At 60.4% G+C, this 21,299-nt stretch overlaps 1 protein-coding gene across 1 annotated transcript; it reads left to right on the forward strand.

The window, feature by feature from the left end:
* The first annotated feature begins 6,076 nt into the window (after positions 1-6,076).
* Positions 6,077-21,074, forward strand: CHRNG (cholinergic receptor nicotinic gamma subunit). The gene is made up of 12 exons (XM_030575605.1): positions 6,077-6,119; positions 8,523-8,662; positions 9,659-9,703; positions 10,216-10,325; positions 10,925-11,080; positions 12,300-12,397; positions 15,662-15,865; positions 16,378-16,492; positions 17,210-17,324; positions 18,690-18,897; positions 19,679-19,812; positions 20,790-21,074. The coding sequence occupies exons 1-12, from the start codon at positions 6,077-6,079 to the stop codon at positions 20,952-20,954; spliced, it is 1,533 nt and encodes a 510-aa protein (XP_030431465.1). The 3' UTR covers positions 20,955-21,074.
* The last annotated feature ends 225 nt before the right edge of the window (positions 21,075-21,299 follow it).

Genomic DNA, 21,299 nt, shown 5'->3' on the forward strand with positions numbered 1-21,299 from the left:
CCGCGCTAGGCTCTGTATCCCCATCTCCCCTCCCACTGGCCAGCACCGTGCGATAGGCCCTGTCACCCCATCTCCCCTCCCCTCCCACTGGCCAGCACCCCGCGCTAGGCTCTGTATCCCCATCTCCTCTCCCCTCCCACTGGCCAGCACCCCACCCTAGGCTCTGCCGCCCCATCTCCCCTCAGCTACCACTAGCCAGCACCCCACGTTAGGCCCTGTCTCCCCTCCCCTCCCACTGGGAGGTGGATAACATCTGTGTAACCTCCCCAGCAGGAAGGTAGTGGGTTTTGAGCATCTGGGAAGAAGGCAAAGCTGGTGCTATATGACGAGCCAGCAAGTGCTACAGGCCACGGGACGACAGCCTCTGGGTTCGCTCATCACGAGCAGGGTCAGTCTCAGGGACATGTTCCATTATTAGCTGTTCCGAGCCCCTGGGCTACCAGCCGATCCCTCAGATGGGAGGGAGCCCCAGCCCTTCCGGGAGACAATTCCCAGCCAGATCCACCCCCCCATTGGGGTGTGGCAACACTCCCAGCCCTGCCCTGGGGACGATTCCCAGCAGCTGAACCCATCCAATGGCTGCATCCCTGCCCCCCACCCAGTCCTCCCTCTTCCTCCCTGGGCTTTGTACCCTTCTGTCCACGCCGTGTCCCCGTGCCCTCCTCCAGGGCACTCAGCCTTTCCCAGCTTACCCGGACACTGGGCACCTGAGCCCGTCTTTGCAAATCAGCCCCTGCATTTGTCTTACCTTTCTCTGGCCTCTGTCTGCTGGGGAGCAGCCCAAGCTGAGCGCAGCAGCCCGGCCTGGGTCTGTGGGTACATGTGGGGGGCACCGTGACACCTGCATAGACGCTGGATCCTAGGCAGGAATCAAACCCAGCACCTGTGGCAGCAGGCCCCTTGGTGCCACCTGGGGAGTTGCAGTTCCAGCCAGTGGGTTGGCCTCACAGGTGCTGATGCCATGTGTTCTTAGGAGTCCCACCTTGCCCTGGGGGAAACGGTCCCATCCCCACTCATCGGCACCTTTCCCCCAGGGCACGCCAGACCTTGGTGCTCAGCCGGCCTCTTTTCACTGCACTTAGTGGCCTGGGGACAAAGGGAGTCCACAGGGGAAGGGGAGGCTGTTTCGTTATCACAGCAGTGACCCCAACGGGGCAGGCGTGTGCTGGGCTTGGCTGCCTCGAGCTGCCCTGTGAGGAGACGGCGCGGGTGGAAGGTGCCATGCGGACAGTGCTGGAGCCTGAGATCTCCCCAGGGAGCAGGGCCAGCTCCCCACAGCAGCCCCTGCCAATCTGCCCCGCCTCTGTGGCCCGTTCAGTCCATGGCCTCCCTGCTGACACTGCCGAGGTGGGAGGCAGTTAGCGCTGATTGGCACACACCCACCAGGCACGGGGCTGAGACCCACAGACTCATTCCACACAGAGGCCACTCAGCTGCCTTGGGGTAGGTAGGGAGAATGATGGATGCCCCTGTGGCGATGCGGTTCTGGCAGGACCCAACTGAGGTGCCAATTTAGGACAAATCGCTTAAACAGGGCAGTTACAGCCCCAGGCTGGGGTTTTTCCACCTCTAAGGCAAACCAAACCAGCCAGACAAAGAGGACTTTGGTTCATCCCACTGGCTAACCACAAGTCACACAAGCAATTTCCTTAGACACTCCAGTCTCCCAGTATCACCACCAATGCCACTTGCCCTGGGGATGAATGGTTATGAAAACCAACACCTCAATAAAAGAAAAAGGTTCTCTTGATCCCAAAGGATCAAGCCCCAGACCCAGGTCAATATACACATCAGATCTTACCCACAAACCACGCTGTTGCTAACCCTTTAGAATCTGAAATGTAAAGGTTTAGTCATAAAAGGAAAAAGATATAGATGAGAGCTAGAACTGGTTAAATGGAATCAATTACATACAGTAATGGCAAAGTTCTTGGTTCAGGCTTGTAGCAGTGTTGGAATAAACTGCAGATTCAAATCAAGTCTCTGGAGTACATCCCCCTCTGGGATGGGTCATCAGTACTTTGTTCAGAGCTTCAGTTTGTAGCAAAGTCCCTCCAGAGTTAGAAGCAGGATTGAAGACAAGATGGAGATGAGGCATCAACCTTTCATAGGCTTTTCCAGGTGTAAGAATCTCTTTGTCCTTATTGTAGAAAATAACAGCAAAATGGAGTCTGGAGTCACATGGGCCAGTCCCTGCATACTTTGCTGAGTTACAAGGTGCATCTGCCTTCTCTCAATGGGTCAGTTGTATAACTGATGGTCCTTAATGGGCCATCAAGCAGGCTAGGCAGAGCTAAAACCAACCGTCTGGGATGTTTCCCAGAAGCATAGCATAAGTTTAAAATACAGACGGTATAGAGCCAATACTCATAGCTTCAACTACAAGATCATATCTGCACACAGACAGCATAATCATAACCAGCAACCCATAACCTGGTCTAAGACACCTTATATGACCCCCTTTTACATAAGATTTGGTGCCACTACAGGACCTTGGTTGCAACCGTGTTCTATATAGTCCCAGATTATATCAATAAAGTCACAGCCCCCCTCCCCGAGCAGCGCCCAGCCTCTCACAGCCCCTGCACAGTCCTCCCAAGCCCCCGAGCAGAGCCCCTCCCGGGGCCCTGAGCACTAAGCCAGCAGGGTTGGTGCCCTCTCCCCAGAGCCCTGCGCACCACCTGGCTGGTGAAGCCCCTTGGCCCCCTAGAGCCCGGCCTCAGGCCCAGCCCTGACCTCACTTGCTCACTGGCGTAGGGCAGACACGAGGCACTGGGTCCTGCAATGGGGAGTGCCGGGGAGCCTGCCGAGCCGGGCTGGGGCCTGCCTATGGGTCTTGTTAACTCAGGCTCCACGGCTGGCAGGGGAGTGAGGCCAGTGGGTCAGGTGGAAGCAGGGGGGCAGTGTGTGGCAGGGAGGCTGGGAGGGGGCAGGCCCTAGGTGAAGGGGGGGGCAGTCCGCAGCAGGAGCAAGGCTGGCAAGGGTCAGGCAGCTGCTGGGGAAGGGGGACCAGTGCAGGGGGAGGGAGCCAGGCCCTATGTGAATGGGAGGACATTGTGGGGGAGGGAGGCTGGGGGCTGAGACAGCAGCAGGTGAAGGGGGGGGGCAGGCCAGGGAAGCAGGCTGGCCGGGGAGGGGGGGCAGAGTCAGACAGGAAATGCCGGGAATCCTGCGTCTCAGGACAGCTGATGCTGCTCGCGTCGCCCACACGGAGGGATCAGGCAAGCCTGGTATGTGACCCCCAGACAGGCTGGTCACAGGACAGCTGGGGCTGGCGCTCATCCCTCAGACGCCAGCCCAGCCCCCGGCACCCCTAGCCCTGAAGAGGATTCTCTCCCTAGGCCTGGTCCAGGAGACATGGTCCTGTACTGCTGGGGGCGGGAGGAGGCCTCTCCTCAGCCTGATATATAGGTGCCGGCTAGAACATCAGTTGCAACCTCTCACCTGGTGCAAGCAGCCGGGCTGGGCTGCATCTCAACCTCTGTGCAGACAAGAGCTAGTTAACCCCGCAGCTGCTGGATCAAACACTCAGCATAAGCTCCAGGCAGTGTCGAGTGCCCCGAGCGGTGGGAAACCAGGATCGGACCCCATGTCACCTGCAGGGTCCGATCCATTTCCCTGGCCAGCACTGCAGCGACTGAGCTACCAATGCAGAGCCAGCTGCAGGGCCTAGGCTGTGCCAACCTTCTCCATGGGCGGCGGGATGGCAAGGGCAGCATTTGGCCCGTGGGGGGTGGGGAGGCCACCGTGACATGAGCAGCTTGGAAGCTGAGCAGACCCACCCTGGGGGGGCCACTCAGCAGAGTCAGTGGCCCTTAAAGACACTCATGAAACCAGCGTCCCCATGCTGCACACTGCCCAGGCAGGGGGAGCACCATGGGCATTGCCCAGGACGACCCACGGCCAGCGTGACTCCAGCATGCTGGCCATGGGGCCTCAGCATTCTGCCTCAGGTCCTGGGCATCGGCATCAGAAACCTTTGTGTGGTTAGCATGCCCCCAGCGAGGTGGAGGGGAGGAGTGAAGCCCTGGCGTGATTTCCCCATGGCAGCTGGTTCCATGCCCCAGATGCTGGGTGTTAGGAAGGTGGGCATTCCAGTAATATCTTTATGAGCCAGATGTGTGCCTCAGTTTCCCTATGTGCTTGGTACCGTCACACCCGGAATGGGAACGAGGGCTGGCAGAACTTCACGGGGCCCCTCGGCAGCGCTGTCTGAACAGAGCCAGCATGTGCGTGTGGCAGATCCAGAGCCCCAGCGACTGAACATTAATGACCAGGGCAGTCGAGAGCAGGCGGCTTCCTCCAGCACCATGGGAAGGCCGAGCGAGGAGCGAGGCAGGTTGCTGCTGGGACCACGCACAGACGGGGCAGCAAGAGTTAAGACGGCCCCTTGAGGATCAGGGCCTGGAGAAGCCATCGCTCGTACTGCTTCGGACTTTCGCTTGCTAACCGAAGGACTTTCTCTCAGCTCCCTCCTGTTGGAAGGGCTGCCCTGCGTCCCTGCATGGCTCCTCTCTCGGGAGTCTGATCTCAGTGAGGAACAGGGATCGCTGGAGCCCAGAGGGGCAGCATTTGGAGTCATTGAGGCCTTGGGGAGCCGTGTGGCCCGCAGATCGGGGGGAGCTGGCACACGGAGGCCAGGGCATAGCTGAGTCCCTAACAATCCATGACACCATGGGTGTGTGAGACCCCTCACCCTAGTGAGAGGGGGGGCAGGTGTCCGTGTGTCACACCCGGCCAGGGAGGGGACACCCGTTGGGGACAAAGCCATGCAAGACTGGGTAAGGTCGGTAGCACCTGAGCTGTGGGCTAAGGGGTCATGTACCCCACTGGAACAACCCTGCCCTCCTCTGGCGCCTTCACTTGGGGATCTCAAAGCACTTGACAGGCACGAAAGGTGTGGAGGGAAAGATCATCCTCAGTTCAGAGCTGGAGAAACTCAGGCCTATGATGGGTAATGATTAGCCCAAGCTCCCGCAACAGCTCCGTGGCAGAGCTAGGAAGAAAACCCAGGTCTCCAGCGTCCTGGTCCCCAGCTCTAACCACCAGAGCAGAAACTCTGGGCTGGCAGGCTCCCTGGGGACTGCCTGGACTCTCTGGTCCTGATGGGGCAGCATCAGCCTCCCATGTCGCCTTTCCCACCTCAGCCATGACCAGGCCCTGTGGAACCGTGACTTGGCCTGGGTCCTGATCCTGTGTGGGGCCCAGCTCCAGGCTAGCGGAGTGTCATGGATTCCCAGGTTCTGTGCTATGCCCCAGGCACATCCAGGCTCCTGGAAGATCCCCTTTAGCACCCAAGGGGCTTCTCTTTTCCACACAGCCTCCATGCCTCTGGACTTGGGCCTTCAGGCTCCAGAGCATCTGTTCCCCGCTGTGAGCGCTGACCAACGGGTCCGACTGAGGTGGAGGCCGGTTCCAATGCTCTTCACCCCTACAGGGAGCAGCGCGTCTAGGAATATTTGCGGCGACACTGGGCAGCCCTTCTGAGTCAGCTGGCATCTGGTCTCCGGCAGTCGACAGCTCGGCATGGGAAAGGCAAGCGGGAGCCAGAGGTCCTGCTGGGCTCTGGCAGGCCCTGCTTCTCTCTGGCCCTCTCTTCCCAGCTCAGACATTGAGAACAACCCGTTCGCACCGGGCCGCTCTGGCTCTGGCTCCAGCCATGCGGCATTCACATGCCCAGGCTATGCTGGCCTTAATGTCCTGGCTCCCTTTGTCTCTTCTGCCTCCTCCGGTCTGTTCAGCCTGGGCTAAGGAGTCTGGCCTCCAACCAGGCAGCCGCAGGCATCAAATGCTGCATCAGGGCACAGCAGTATAGAGCACACAGGGAAACTGAGGCACACACATGGCTCATACAAATATTACCAACTCAGCAGTTGCTCCCTCTCCCATTGTTGTTTCAGAGGCACTTGGCCATCCGCTGGGGAACAGCTGACAATGCTGGCCAGACAGCTGGACTGCAGGCACCGCACTCAGGGAGAGGAGGGGTGCAGGGGGGGCCGACCATAGCCCAAAATAAACCTCCAGAGCTTGCTGAGCACACAGCCACCACCGTGCCGGGAGGGAGGCTGCCACCACCATGCGCTGCCTGGCTCTGCTCGCAACCCTCAGCTTCCTCACAGGTAAGCCGTGCCTGGCCTGCGGATGGGGCGAGGGGCAGCCGGATATGGTACTGGGGAGGTGGCAGCTAAGCCTAGGCTGCGAGCATGGATAGCTCTGTTCTGGGCTCAGCAGCAGGGAATCAGGGCAGCTCAAGAGACCACCCCCATCCCTCTCCATCCCAGGGCTGGGGCGGGGAGCAGGGAGTAGCCTCCCCTCTTGCTGTGTTCACTCTCTATCTCTTCCTTCAGGGCTTGGGGAGCAGCAGCAGCCTCCTTGTCCTGCTGGCTGACGCAGGGCAATGTGCCATTCTGCACAACCCCCGGCAGGCTGGCCTAGTCACTATGTGTGCGTACAGCACCTAGCGCAGCAGGGCCCCGCTCCTGACTGGGACTCCCAATACCACTTTCTCTGCCCAGAGAGCGGCCCCTTCCACACCCTGCCTGCCAGGGGCTCTGCCGTGAGCATCAGCAACCCTCACCCCAGCCCATGCAGCGCCAGCACCCTGTACCCACTCCCAGCCCTGAATGGCTGTGGGGGGTCCTGCACCGTAAAACGCCCACCAGAACCCTGCTCGCTGTGCTGGGATGTTACATTGCTACCGTCTCCCACCACTCCACTTGCATGGGGCACCCACCCTCGTCCGCTTCACGCTGCCAGTCGTGGGGCACCCACCCTCGTCCGCTTCACAATGCTGTTAGTGGGGCACCCACCCTCAGCCATTTCCCACTGCCGGTTGTGGGGCACCCACCCTTGTCCATTTCACATGCCTGTCGGTCGTGGGCCACCCACCCAGGGCCACCCAGAGGATTCAGGGGGCCTGGGGCAAAGCGGGGGAGCTATGGCACTTGTACTCACCCAGCGGCAGTCTGGGTCTTCAGCGGCATTTTGACAGCGGGGGCCCTTCAGTCGCTCCACGTCTTTGGCAGCACTGAAGGGCCCCCGCCGCCGAAATGCCACCGAAGACCTGGACCACTGCCGGGCCAGGGCTTGCGGGGCCCCTGTGGAGCCCAGGGCCTGGGGCAAATTGCCCCACTTGCCCCCCTTTCTGAGAGGCCCTGCACCCACCCCTGTCCATTTCACACCTGGGACGAAGAGGGGACTGAACTGGGCTCCTTCTGCTTTGAGAACGTGAATGATGGAGGCCACAAAACAATTCTTGGCAGGCGCTATTGCTGCAGAGGGGCCAGCTGCTGCTTATGCCTGTTAGCAGGGGCTTCGACCCCAGGGAAGCCAGAGACATGTGCACACACAGACCCCCACCCGCGAGTGTGGGACACACACAGCCACATACAGTGATGCTGGCCAGGTGCCAGCGCTAACCCCCAACGCGCCCTCCAAGTCACCCTCTATCCTCTGGCCCCAAGGCTTTCCAAGAAGCAGCAGCGGCACTTTTGCTAATGAAGGTAATTCGTTAGCACGTTATGTTTCTCCCCAGAGGCATTTCATTCAGATGCACTTGGCGGGTCTGGCCATTAATAATTTAATAATGCAGGTGATTTGTAAAGCCCCAGCTAATGAGCTAAGGATCCAGGCAGCCGAGGGGGATTGATCCTGGGCCAGAGCTGACAGGCTGCCGGACCCCATTGTTAGACCACGGTTAAGCTGCCACAGTTAAGCTGGGTTCAACACACGTTGCCTGTTGAGTTCAAGCCATGTTTACGCCTTCTGGGGGCCTGGAGTTGGGGCCGGCTCAGAAAGCTTGGTGAGAGGGATGCCTGCGGCCCTCACCCCAGAGAGAAATGGGATACTGCTATTACTTGCCACATCCTCAGGCTGCCAGCCCCCAAGCCCTGGGCATCCCCCTGCAGGGCATTGGCAGGTTCTGATCCCAGGCCCATTGGCTCTGAAGCATAGAGCTCTGCCTCTCATGTTCAAGAAGTCACTCCATTACTGCGCAGCAACAGTAGGCTTTTATCTTCTCGGTGGCCAACCCTCCAGCGGTCCCGTCACCCGCTCCAGACACTTGTTACACTTTTGCCTGTGGTCAGTTCAAAGCCCGCGCAGGTGAGTGAAGGCTGAAAGAGGCTCCAATTCAGCGGCTGTGTGGTGCCCCCGTCCCGTGTGAATCCCGTTTGACAGGTCCTGGCGCCCAGCACAAAGCCGGGCAGCCCTGTGCACTCCGTGGGCACTGACAATACAGCTGCCTGCTTCGGGTCTCACTGGAGAGGCCACAGACACCAAGCGCCCTCTCAAAGGGGTGAGGCTGGGGTAGACAGGTGGAGGGGTCGAGAGGGAGCTTGCCTTGCTGCTGCCCATGCTGGACTCGCCCTGTGCCCTCAGGTCGCCTGGGCAGGCACCTGGCACCATCCGGAGGGGCTGCTCGTGACCAGTTCTCGAGGGAACTGCTCGGTCTTGGCACTGCCACTGGGTGAGGGTGGCGTGGTGCCTGCTTCCCTCAGGGCCTGGCTGTGCCCTGATTTCAGCCGTGCTGTGCCGGAACCAGGAAGAGAAACTGCTCAATGACCTGATGACCAACTACAACCGCAATCTGCGCCCGGCCCAGGGGGAGGGCGACATCATTAACGTCACGCTGAAGCTGACCCTCACCAACCTCATCTCCCTGGTAAGCAGAGCCCCACCCCCTCCAAGTTCCTTGCCAGTCCCCACCAACCGGCTGCCAAGCGACACTGGAGGGACATGGCGCATCACCAGGCAGGAGAGGGTTAAAAGCCAGGTGGTTTCACTTATGCTGCCGAGCTCAGCCCTTTCCTGCCTTTCTCCTTGCTCCCAGCCCCTGCCCCCAAACTGGGAGGGGGCTGCTTCTCCGGGGGGGGCAGGAATGGCTGCTCCCCCTGTTAGGCCTGGCATGGGGGACAGGGATTGAGTGCACTGCCCAGGACAGGGAATGAGAGGCAGGAGGCACTGATGCCAGGAATTTCCCTGCCTCGTCTCCTCCCAAAGGCACCCAGCACCCAGCCCTGACCAGGGACAGCCAGTCCTGCCTGGGCATCCCTCACACTACCCCTGCCGTCAGAATGGGGAGTCTGTGCCAGGGCAGATGGGACTGGCTGCAGGACACTCTGTCCGAGCTGCCCTTGGTAATGGTCCCTGAGGAGAATCACTGTGCTGGGGGAAGGGGGAGAAGGAAGAGGGAGATTGGGAAGGTGGGCATCGGGTGGTGATTGAGCTGGGGGGTGCCGGATGGGGGCACTGTGCAGTGATGGGGCTGGGGGTTTCCTGAGGAGGGCATGGGGCAGTGAATGCATTAGAGACAGGGTTCCTGATAGCAACACAGTTGTAGTGAGGGCATGGCCTGGCCATGCCCCAGTGGCTCTGTGGCTGCTGCTGGCTTCCCAGGGGGGAGGGGGGCTGGGTTCATGGGACGCTGCCCTGCTCAGGGCACCCCTGGGATGCCCCACACCCTGCTGCACCCTGGGAGGTAATTCCTCAAGGCTCCATGCACCGGAGCCTCTTGAGAAGGGCATTGCCTGAGCGCCCAGTAGCTGGCATGCACCGTGCAGCCCCACTGGAGCTGCAGCAGGGCCGCCCAGCCGTGGCGGGACAGGGCAGGGCGGCGTGGCAGCAATCTCACAATCCCTCTCTCCTTTCTGGGTTCCAGAACGAGCGGGAAGAGACCCTCACCACCAACATCTGGATTGAGATGGTAAGGTGCCCGGGGTGCCCACCAGCTACGGGCCGGCCAGCATGCAGCAGGCAGAGATCAGCTAATGCCCCCCACCTCCTGATAAGCTGCAGAAGCCCTCCAACGCCCAGCATACCGTTGCACCTGCAGTCCAAGGGCTAGGACGGGTTGCAGCCCCCTCCTGGCCTGAAGGCAGTCATGGCTGGGGCCAAAGATTCACAATTTGGAGCCAGGAGAGAGGGGATTGTTCAGGGCTTGTTCCATAGCCAGACCCCACTTTGGTACTGAGCTCAGCGGCCTGGGCAGAGCCCTTGGCACAGAGCACAGGCCAGAGGGTTCACTTCCCGCCATGGCTCCCAGAACAGGTCACAGAGAAACTCTACCAGGTCCCAACCCATGGCAGAGCATGCCGGGTTCCTGCAGACCACGCCCCAGGGCGGTGTGGTACTGGGGGGTCACAGGGTGGCCAGAGATGCTCATTCTATGACAAGTGACAGACCATGCTTTACTCAGCCCCTTCCCCTCTGTTCCAGAAATGGTGTGATTATCGGCTGCAGTGGGATCCTGACAAATACGACAACATCCAGATACTGAGGGTGCCCTCCACCGAGGTGTGGCTGCCGGACATTGTCCTGGAGAACAAGTGAGCAGCTGCAGGGCCCAAGGCAGGGGGGAAGTGGGAAGCTGGTGAGGACCCCAGCAGTAGAAACTGACCTCGTCCAGCCCTCCCTCTGCCAGGGCACTCCTTGGGAGGCTCCATTCCCTGCAGGGGCCGGGTCTGTGGCTACCCACCCAGAGACATCACAGTCAGCAGCTAAGTCTCACACAACCAGGACTGCAGACAGAACCCCACATGCTCTGCTCCACCAGGACAGGGCCATACCAGGTGGGCTAAAGGGAAGGTCTCTATTAGAGGCAGCAGTAGTAGGCTTTTATCTCCTGTGAGTTGCAGCCAATAGGCAGTTCCGATTCCATCCAGCAGAGGGCAGTGGTGATGCACCCTCCCCCCCCAAATCACGTACTGTCCCGCAGCTGGTAGGGTGCTCTCGGGGAATTAGAGCCCATAGTCGGGTACTGGCTGGGTGTCTGGGGGAATTTTGGGATCGCCTCTGCTTTGCTGGGGGCTTCTCTGTGGCCCTGGGACAGTTCCAGCCCGTGGGCAGTGGCCAGCCCACAGCATGAGCTCCGGGCAGGTGGGAGGGAGCGCCCAGCTGGCCTGACCTGCCCCTCTCCTGCCCACAGCATCGACGGGGTGTTTGAGATCACCCTGTACTGCAACACGCTCCTGGACTCCAATGGCTGCCTCCTGTGGATGCCGCCCGCCATCTACCGCACCTCCTGCGCCATCTTCGTCACCTACTTCCCCTTCGACTGGCAGAACTGCTCCATGGTGTTCCAGTGAGTGCAACTGCTCGGGAAGGGGCAGGGCTGCCCCTCAGATGGGAGGGCAGGGGGCAGAGCCCGGGGCGTGCATGCAGCTCTCCTGCAGGGCAAGCGGCTCTCCCGCCCTCTCTCAGGTGGCAGCTGGCCCAGATCACCAGCAAAGGGCCCATGATATCACGTACAGCTGTGACCCTCTGCACCTCCCTCCGCCTTAGCCAGAGGCTGGTCGCACTCAGCTCCGTGGCAGCCGCCAGGCCGGTTACCATGGCACAAGCCCCGTAGGTCGCCAAGCTAGTGCCGAAGGCATGCAAGCCAAAGAAACCCAGGGCCCTGTTCCAGCCCTTGCCCTGAGCCCAAGAGAGCCCTGTGTGTGCTTTATCAGATGTCTCCGTCCCCTCTCACGACAGGCTGAGCTAGCCCAGGGAGAGTGAAATATCTGCGATCAACTCTTCCTCCCCCTCCCCACAAATTCTCCCATCGTATGGGCCCGGATCCCAGGTGGTTGGTGGGGGTCGTAGGGGTGCAGGATCGGGCCCTTGGCGGCTCGTCCGACTGTTGTTCCTCTCTGATCAGTCTGTGGCTACAACGTATGACTGGATCTGATTTCCGTGGCGGTTACTAAATTCTGAGTGCGTCCAAGTTAGTGATGTAGGGTCCCCTCCCCCAGTGTCGGCCAGTGCCGATCGACAGCAGGACAGGAGCTCCCCCCGCGTGTCACTGAAAGGCCGTGGACGATAAAAGCCGGCTCCCGGTTATCAAGATGGGACCCGGCCCCAGTGATGTGCCTGAGGCCCCATAGTGCAGAGACAGACGGAGTCCTCAGCCTGGAAAGCTAATACCCCATGTCCCGCCCCTGAAGTCAGACTCGCCCCAGGCGAGCGACCAGCCGGGTGGGTTGGATTGCAGGACTGGGGCCTACATGAAAACTCTTCTCCCGGCTGGCTGGATCCAGACAAGGCCGGTGGCTGCAGTGGTGCTACGTGGGATGGGTCTGGGTCAGAGCTGGGCTTGACCCCAAGCTGGGGAGGTGCCGGAGCCATAGGACCTCAGATGCTGCCTTGTTTCAAAGGAAAGAAAAGCCAATTCCGCGCCCTGCGTACGTTTAGCTGTGGCGCCAATCCCAGGAGCGGCTGAAGCAGCCGCTGGCTGGTTGGATCTCAACATTTCTGTTTGTCTGAGCGTGTCCTCTAGCCAGCCAGTCTCAGCTATGGCCTCTCCTACCCCTGCCACATAGGTCCCAGACCTACAGCGCCAATGAAATTAACCTGCTGCTGACGGAGGAAGATGGGCAGACCATTGAGTGGATCGTCATCGACCCCGAAGCTTTCACAGGTAACGACCTGCTGCCTCCATCTCTCCCCTGGGGGTCTTCCCTGGCCCAGGGGGGCAAGCCGACAAGTTGTGGCTCTGGAAATCTTCCAGCTGTTGGCAACTGGAGGAAATGCCAGTGCCAGAAAGGGTGGTGCCATCACCAGTCAGGAGGAGCCCAGCAGCTGGCAGGGTGGCTCAGCATGGCCCAGACACGTAGCAAAGCGCAGCCGGATCACAGCCACCCAACCGGTCCCTCAAGCCCATCCAGTGTGGGATGGAGGCATTTGTAAAGAAACTGATGTTTAACTGACTGATAGGTGGGACTGGTAGCATGGCCTGGTATTAAGGTTATGAGACCTCGTTTTCAGTTGCATAAAATATTTGCCAAACTTTAACCATTTGGCTGAAATTTTCCATGCCAGGTGTCTGCCTCGGGCTGAATTGTTTGGGAAAATATCAGCTGAAGCAGCTCACCCAGGTCCAAGACCGAGGCCGGGAACAAATATCTTGTTGTGCCCGTATTAAAAAATTCTGGGGTTCTTTCCCTGGAACATCTGCAGTGCCCCCACGCTTTGGAGCAGGGATTCGGAACATGGCACAGGGCGGGGGGGAGGAGGAGGTGTTTGTGGCGGAGATGTACCTTTTGCCATCCTGGTGAAAAAGCACCCAAACCTGGCTACGGTTACATCCCCGCCACAGACAGCTCCTCCTCCCCCGTCCCATGCCATGTTCCAAATCCCTCTGAAAAATCGCACTTGGCACCTGCTCAGTAGAGCCTAGCAGCTAAAATCTCCGAAAAGTCTGTCCTCACTGAGCATGCTCTGTCCCCTCGCAGTGCCTGGGCCACCCCCACTGAGCGTGCTGCACTGGGGGGCGACACCGGACTTTGCCTGCAATGGCTGCTGCCGGCTGGGCACAGGCGCTTACAGCAGGGAGCCCATCCCGCTGCAAATGCCCCAACAGCGTGGAGGGGAAAATCATCTGATTCAAATGCCGAGGGGGCAAAAGGCAGATGGGGGAAGGTGGGGGCAGGGGAAGGAGCGACCTTGGGGAAACAGGCTAGTGAGACTGGGACAAGTGGGGAGAAATTGTGCCTGGCTGGGCAAGGAGACTGGGGCTGGGGGGCGTCGGGGGAAGGCTGGGACTGGTCGGGCGAGGAGACGAGGGTGCGGTGGGGGAGAGTGGGACTCAGCTGATGAGCTTGGAATGGGGCGGAGCAAGGAGGCTGGGCTGAGGGATGGGGCAGAGTCAGGTCTGGGCCAAGCCCAGGTGGGAGGGGAAGGGCTGAAGTCTGCGGGGACCAGCCAGAAGAGTCCACCAGAGCACACTGCCCTCCAGAGCCTAGAACGAAGCCCCCGATCCTCACTCCTCTACTGCCTGTGAAAGCTCCTGGCAGAGGCCAGTCCGCCTGGAAGACGCTATCTGTTATTCTCTTAGCTCAAGGGCCAGTGGTGGCGGCTGGGGACATTCCCGAACCCTGTGGGTTTCCTGTTTGCTTTTTCAGTGCCCTAGGAAACGCCCCCCCAAAACTCTCCATTAAAAGAACACGGCCGAGGTTACGCCGGCAAGTGCCCAAGTTCCTAAACAAAGGGCCAGACCAAAGGTCTCCCGGGCAAGCTGAATTCAGCCTTCTCGCGGGTCTGCCTGGCGATGGCCGTTAATTCCATGGGCTCGTCCTGTTTTCCACAGGGCCCCGGCCTCGTTCCGTGCCAGGGATGGACCTGCCCTGGGGCTGACCCCAGGGTGGGGGCTGATGGAGGCTGTTGTCTGTCGGCCCCCTTGGTCCAGATGTTGGCAGGAGTGCCATGAACGAGGCAGGGAGGGCACACAGGCGGCTCTCATGCTGTCGCTTCTGAGCGCGGGACGTTGCCACTTGAATCCTGTTCGGGTAACGCAGCATGTGTGCAATCAGGATAAAGGCCCATCTCTCATCGGGGAGCACTCAGGAAAGTTGCTCAGGGTGTGGGCACCACCACCACACAAATCCCAGAGAACAGAGCCACTGGAAACGCACTGGGGCCCTGAGCACTGGGAATTCCCAGGGCTGGTTGCACTGTCCTGGGTCCTTCCCTATTGGCTGGAGCAGGTTTCCCGTTCAGTTTTTGTAACCAGGATTTGGAACAGGAGGTGGTGTCCTGTGCACGCCCAGCAGGTATCCCCCGCACAGCAGGTTATTAGCAGCTGCCACCATGACACAGGTACTTAAGTCAATAGTCACACTCGGAGAGAGTTTTTCTAACCCCTGCAAATCACAAACTGGTACCGGGAGTGGATTGACGTGGGGAATGGAGCTGTCGCGGGCAGACAGGGATGTTTTCCGTCACCTTTTAATTGCATCTTGGAGGAACAAAATGCTTTTTGGGCAGCGAGATTTATTCTTCCATCACCGGGCTTAGCCAGATATATAGATTGGTAAAAAAATGAAATCTATCGCTCCTGCAGCCAACAGGAAAACAAACCTGAGTGAGGCATTACGCGCGGTTCCCCCCGTGGGCAGGAGTCAGGTGGGAGAGCGACCGAGCCTCCATCCAAACCCCCTGCACCGACTAGGCTCCATGGGAGCTGGCGACGCATTGCCTCCGAGCAGAATCGGGCCCCTGGGAGCCAGCCCCTGCAAAATAGGGTGCATTAAGCTGGTGGCTGCATTTGTCCCGCCATGACAGACAACATTTCAGGGCTCCCGGGCATGGCGGTAAATCTTCTCCCAGCCCCTTTCCTGGATCTTTAGCTGTTCCACCATGGGAAGCCCCCAGCAAAGGGTTTCTCTCCCCCCCGTATCTAGGGGCCATTGTCTCGGGCTCCCTCTGTCCCCCTAGAGCCGTGGCGGCAGCAGGGGCAGGGTGAATGGGCTCCCCGCACACAGACAGAAATGTCAATAGTTGCTCAGCTGGTCCTGTCAGTCATGCCGTCGGGCCTGGGCGGCAAACAGGAACAGACTCGCAGCACAGGCCTCAACCCGCCCGCCCCTGCTGTTTCCAAAGACGCCCGCAACCGCCTGGGGAGAGCTGGCAGGTCGATGTTCCGGCTGCCCCCAGGTCCCCATGCCAGCGAGCAGGATTCCCCTGCCGATCTATCCTCCTGCTCCTGAAGGCCCCAGATAAGAGTAATACACACACACACACGCCCGCGGCTGTAATGTGGGCAAGAGGCAGTTCTGGGCATCCGCCAGCAGGGATCGCTGGACGAGCTCCTGGCCCCCAAGGGTGGCTCATGCTGTTCCCAAGGGGACTCGGGGGCCAGGACCTGGGTGGTTTCCATAGCCACGCCGCGTCGTCTTCCCCGCAGAGAACGGGGAGTGGGCGATCAAGCACCGGCCGGCCAAGAAGATCGTGAACGCCGAGCGCTTCACCCCGGACGACTTGGGTTACCAGCAGGTCGTCTTCTACCTGATCATCCAGAGGAAACCACTCTTCTACGTCATCAACATCATAGTGCCCTGCGTGCTCATCTCCTCTGTAGCCGTGCTGGTGTATTTCCTGCCTGCCAAAGGTAGAGCCCGGGCCCGGCCGAGTTCGCTGCCACCCACAACCGCCACGGCTCCAGCCTCTGGCATCGGCACGTGGACAATCCACGCCTCCCGGAGTGGGAAGGGGGCAGCAAGAGCTGAAAGGAGCAGACCCAGTGCAATGCCCACACGGGTGTGACAGGAAACCGGGGGGGTCACCCTCACGCCCCGGTTATCTGAACCGAAATGGGCTGAAACGTGAAGATTGGCTCCTCTCCCCCTCCCCCGAGTTATGTCCCATTTCTGGCCCCTTGGCACCCTCCAGCCCCTATTCCTGAGCGTTGGCTGGCTCCCCTTGACCCTCTGGGAGTGCGTGGCTTGCTCGCATATTGGGCTGGAACGGCAGAGAATTCTTTCCTACCCTTGGTCCCAGCCCTCTGCTCTAACTACTAGGAAGGCAGGCTCCTCGCAGGCTCCGTTGTGCGGGAGAGGGCGCCGGCGCTTGGGGATCTTGATGCAGACCCAGGCTAATCTCTTGCTTTCTGCATCCCGACAGCGGGCGGCCAGAAGTGCACAGTCTCCATAAACGTCCTCCTGGCCCAGACAGTCTTCCTCTTCCTGATTGCACAGAAGGTGCCAGAGACCTCCGATGCCATGCCACTCATTGGCAAGTAAGTGATGCTCCCAAACCCACTGGGCTCCTCTCCCCCCAATCCCAGCTGAGGCTAGGAGTCCCTGCTCCAAGGGACACAGCGGGAATGGGCAGGACCAGAGACTGAGAGCCATCATAGGTGGGGTTGGGGGACTGGGAACTCAAACCTTGGATGTGTGGCCAGGCCGCTCATTGCTCCCCTGCCCTGCAATGCAAGAACAAGGGCATGAACTAACAGAACTTCCTAGTGGCCCACAGGACATGCCTTGCTGCACAGGCCAGGGTTCATATGTGGAACTCACCGCTGCAGGAGGGTGCCGAGGCAAACGGCATGGCCAGACTCGAGAGTGCTCCAGGGGCTAGGATGGAGCTAGAAGCACCATCCTTCACAGTTTGAACAGAAAGTGAGTTCGGCGGGAGATCACCCATGCAGCAGTCCTGCACAGCCAAGGGCATTATCGGAGGAGATGTCTGCTGCTAGGTGGATTAGATAGACCATGGGGAAGTTCTGGTCTGGACTCCCTTTGTCTCCTATGTACATATGGGCTGTGGAGTGAGAGATCCAGGTGGTTCCCATTCCTGGATCCCAACCGGCCCTCGACTTTGCCCTATGCCTGCTGCTAGGGCACCGCACCAAAAGCCGGCAGATGCCCCGGCACAGGCTACGTGGCTAGTGAAGTGGGACTGGGGGCAGCAGGCCTGGCGACCGGTGACGGAGGCCCCTTCTCTCCTCCAGGTACCTGACCTTTCTCCTGGTGGTGACGGTGGTGATCGTGGCGAATGCCGTCATCGTGCTGAACGTCTCACTGAGGACACCCAACACGCACGCCATGTCGCAGAAAGTGCGGCAGGTAGGTCGGGCGGGGCCAGCGCGCCCTCCCGCACGGGTTGGGTGGAGACCCGCCTAACGCACGTGTGATCGGCCTCCTGCTCCTCCCAGAGCCGACTCTTCCTGCGCCAGCTTCGGGGAGCAGTTGCTGCTCGTGCTGCCCATCGCTGCCTCAGGATAGCGCAGCTCCCGCTGACTTTAGGGGGGTGAGGGGAAGGTCAGAGAGCAAAAGCAAGTGCACTGAACCGTCGACTCATTTCCCCGGATTGAGAGCCCCAGAGAATGGCCAGCTGGTCGGACCCATAGCACGTGGGGCACGCTCCTCCATGGGAGCGCAGGCCCTAGCCCAGGTGTCTTGTTACCCTGGCAGCACCACAGCTATGGGCTCACCGCCTGGATCCGACCACATCTCCACACCGCTTTGCACAGCCCCAAAAGAGGGCACAGGGGGCAGGGCTGGAATCGGGTCCCCAACTGCCAAGGAACCGCTGGGCATTAGCGCCCCTCTGGCAGCTCCCACTCGGCGGAGGTGGGGGAGATGGAGCCCAGGCTGCTTCCGCTCCCGCCAGCATCAGTCAGGGGAAACTGCGCTGCGCCCGATGGAACAGCCCCAGGGCCAAACTCAGGCTCCATGACCCCCCCAGCAGACAGAGCCCCCCCGTGCCGAGTGTGACGGCTCCCCCAGCCCCCCCAAGCATGACAGCGCCAGCTCCCCATGGCCCCTTCCCCCCAAGCATGACGGTGCCAGCTCCGCCGGCCCCCCCAAGCATGACAGCCCCAGCTCCCCATGGCCCCCCCCCGAGCATGACGGTGCCAGCTCCCCCGGCCCCCCCAAGCATGACGGCGCCAGCTCCCCATGGCCCCCTCCCCCCGAGCGTGACGGTGCCAGCTCCCCCGGAACCCCCAAGCATGATGGCGCCAGCTCCCCATGGCCCCCTGCCCCCAAGCGTGATGGCACCAGCTCCCCTGGCCCCCCCAAGCATGACGGCACCAGCTCCCCATGGCCCCCTGCCCCCAAGCGTGATGGCACCAGCTCCCCTGGCCCCCTCGAGCATGACAGCGCCAGCTCCCCATGGCCCCCTCCCCCCAAGCGTGATGGCGCCAGCTCCCCTGGACCCCCCAAGCATGACAGGCCCAGCTCCCCATGGCCCCCTCCTCCCAAGCATGATGGTGCCGGCTCCCCCAGCCCCTCTAAACATGACAGCGGTGGTTCCCTATGGCCCCCTCCCCCCGAGCATGGCAGCTCCGGCTCCCCTGCCCTGCCCTGCCCTGCCCTGCCCCGAGCGTGACAACGCCGGATCCCCCACCCCACTCCTCCCAAGCATGACAGTGCTGGCTCCCTTGGCCTGCCCCAACATGACATTACGGCTCCTCGCTCCATCCCCAGATCTGCCTGCGGCGGCTGCCCCACTTCCTGGGGATGCACATGCGCCGCAGCGACATGGCCCCCCGCCTGTTGCTGGCGAGGCGCCGCAGCTCCCTGGGGCTGATGGTGAAGGCTGACGAGTACATGCTGTGGAAGGCCCGGACTGAGCTGGTCTTTGAGAAGCAAAAGGAGAGGGCTGGGCTGATGAAGGCTGTCCTGGAAAAGATCGGTGAGTGACGGCTCCGCAGGGCCAGGGAGAACCTCATAGCGGGGCAGCCTGAGGCCCCCACCCCACAGACCGTGACCCCCTGGGCCTTGTACCGGCAGCAAATCCACCCCTTAAGAGCAGCCCCCCAGGGCTGGAATGAGGTGTGGGGGGCGGTGCTGCCGGGGTAATGGTACCGGGGTGAGGGTGTCACCATGGACGCCAAGTGCCAGGAGCCGGACTGCGGAGGAGAGGAGCGTTAATAGCCCCCATTGCTCTGGCATCTGGTCGCCATGCAAACCTATCCCTGTGCCCACCAGCGGGCAGCGAGCAGGGCGAGGCAAGTGGCATCAGCCCACCCCCCCGGCCCGTCTGGGAGACTCATCGACGCCAACAAAATTCAGGCTTCAGCTCTTCCCTACCACGAGGTGTGCGATTGGGCACCCGACTCATGGCGCTGCTTCGGCTCCCTGATTGGATGCCCAGCTGCGTTGGGAAACAGGAGAACTACCAGCAGTGCCAGCCAGCCGTGGCATCCCTGGTGCTAAACCGTGTGAAATGCTCCAGAGCAGCCATTAATGCACCAGGCTTCGGCACACAAAGCTAGTCATGAATTCTCTGTGCGCCATTCAACCTGCTCCGCAGGGCTGGGGCCTGGCCAGCCGGTGCTTTGCAAAGGAACAGGTGCCTTTGAGATGCCCAAGGGTAACAGAGACAGCAGGCAGAGGCTTTCCGGTGCAGCACTGGCCTTCAAGGCAGCCAGCTGCCTGGTGCTATCCCCTCTTCTCCTCTTCCTCGTCTCTAGGGAAAGGCCTGGAAAACGGGTGCACCCAGCATCTCTGTCACAGCTTGGTGCAGGCTGGTCCTGAGATCCGGGCCTGCGTGGACGCCTGCAACCACATTGCCAAGACGCTGCGGGAGCAGAACGACTTCGACAACGTGAGTGCTGCCGCTGCAGAGCATTAACCGGGAGGGGGGTGTAATGAGGCTGGTTCTGGCGGGACCCAACTGAGAGAGTTAATTCAGGACAAATTGCTTGGAGCAGGGCATTTACAGCCCAAGGCAGGGGTTTCTGTGCACACCAAGCAAACCAAACCAGCCTGGACTGAAGCAGGGTTGAAGACAAAATGGAGGTGTTTCTAGGGCCTTTTATATCCTCTGCCCTGTGGAAGATCACAGCAGCAAGATGGAGCCTGGAGTCACAGGGGAAAGCCACATGTCCATGCATGACTCAGTTCTTTACAGGTGGCAGCCATTGCTCACATGCTACCTTGAACGTCCCCAGGAAGACTTCTTCTGTGGATTGGAGTCTTCCGAGATCTATTGTCAGTTCCGTGTTTCTTGCCTGGGCACTTAACTTGCAAATTCCTTTCTCAAGAAGCTGACCAAGTGCTTCACTAGGGCGACTTAGAATCAGAACACCTCGAGACACAAGTACAGAGCCAATATTCATGACTTCAGCTACCAAAATGATACACACACAGATCACATAATCATAGTTAGCAAATCATAATCTTCCCCTAGACTCCTCACATGACAACCTTTGTACAACATTTGGTGCCACTATAGGACCTTGGTTGCAAAAATGATCGATACGGTCCCAGTTTGTGTCAGTAACATCACAGGGGGCTCAGGTCAGAGGGAGACCCAGGGCAGTATGGACCGAGGGGCCCAATTTGCAGGGACTCACGTATGGCGAAGCAGATCAGAGACCAAGTTGCAAAGGGAAATGGGATTGGGGGAAGGAAGGAGAGAAGGGGCCGTGTTTAGCCGCAGGGGAAGCGAGCACAATTTTGATTGAGTTTGGTGGTGGCTGCCCGTGATCCAAAGCCCAAAGGCCCCAGTGCACATGGGCCCAGTGACAGCGGGAGCCCGCCGCAGGTTTGGCCGTGAGCATGTGTCTCTCTCCCCTGCAGGAGAACGAGGAGTGGATCCTGGTGGGGAGAGTCATCGACCGCGTCTGCTTCTTGGTCATGGCCTCGCTCTTCGTCCTCGGGACGGTCAGCATCTTCCTGATGGCCCATTTCAACCAGGCGCCAGCAGCGCCCTTTCCCGGGGACCCCAAGTGCTACCTGCCGTAGCACCCCACTTGGGGTGGGCGAGCCCAGGATGTCTGCACAAGAGCCTCTCCCCACAGCTCTGCCAAGGGAGGCTGAGCCTTCCCTGCATGGCGGCGGGGGGCCCCTGGGCTCCATGCACGAAGGCACAGTGTCCCAGGCGGGGCTCACCAAGCTGCTGCAGGCTGGAGCCTGCGGCTGGACCCTTCAGCCGGGGCTGCTCGTGGGAGCCGCAGACGGAGACGACCCGGACCACGGGGAGAGATGGCAGCCGAACTGCGCCTCTTGCTTGTCTTGTTTACATGTAAAGGGCAAGTGAGCTGAAGGGTGCTGGCTGAATTTGGGCCCCCTCCCCAAACACTGCAGCTG

This window comes from Gopherus evgoodei, chromosome 9 (genome assembly GCF_007399415.2).
Source record: "Gopherus evgoodei ecotype Sinaloan lineage chromosome 9, rGopEvg1_v1.p, whole genome shotgun sequence".
In the NCBI taxonomy this organism is placed as follows: domain Eukaryota; kingdom Metazoa; phylum Chordata; order Testudines; family Testudinidae; genus Gopherus; species Gopherus evgoodei.

Bases quoted from the DNA above. Each gene is read 5' to 3' on its own strand.
- CHRNG (XM_030575605.1), top strand. From the start codon at position 6,077: ATGCGCTGCCTGGCTCTGCTCGCAACCCTCAGCTTCCTCACAG. The intron at 6,120-8,522 runs GTAAGCCGTGCC...CCCTGATTTCAG, and splicing joins AACCCTCAGCTTCCTCACAG to CCGTGCTGTGCCGGAACCAG. The intron at 10,326-10,924 runs GTGAGCAGCTGC...TCCTGCCCACAG, and splicing joins GACATTGTCCTGGAGAACAA to CATCGACGGGGTGTTTGAGA.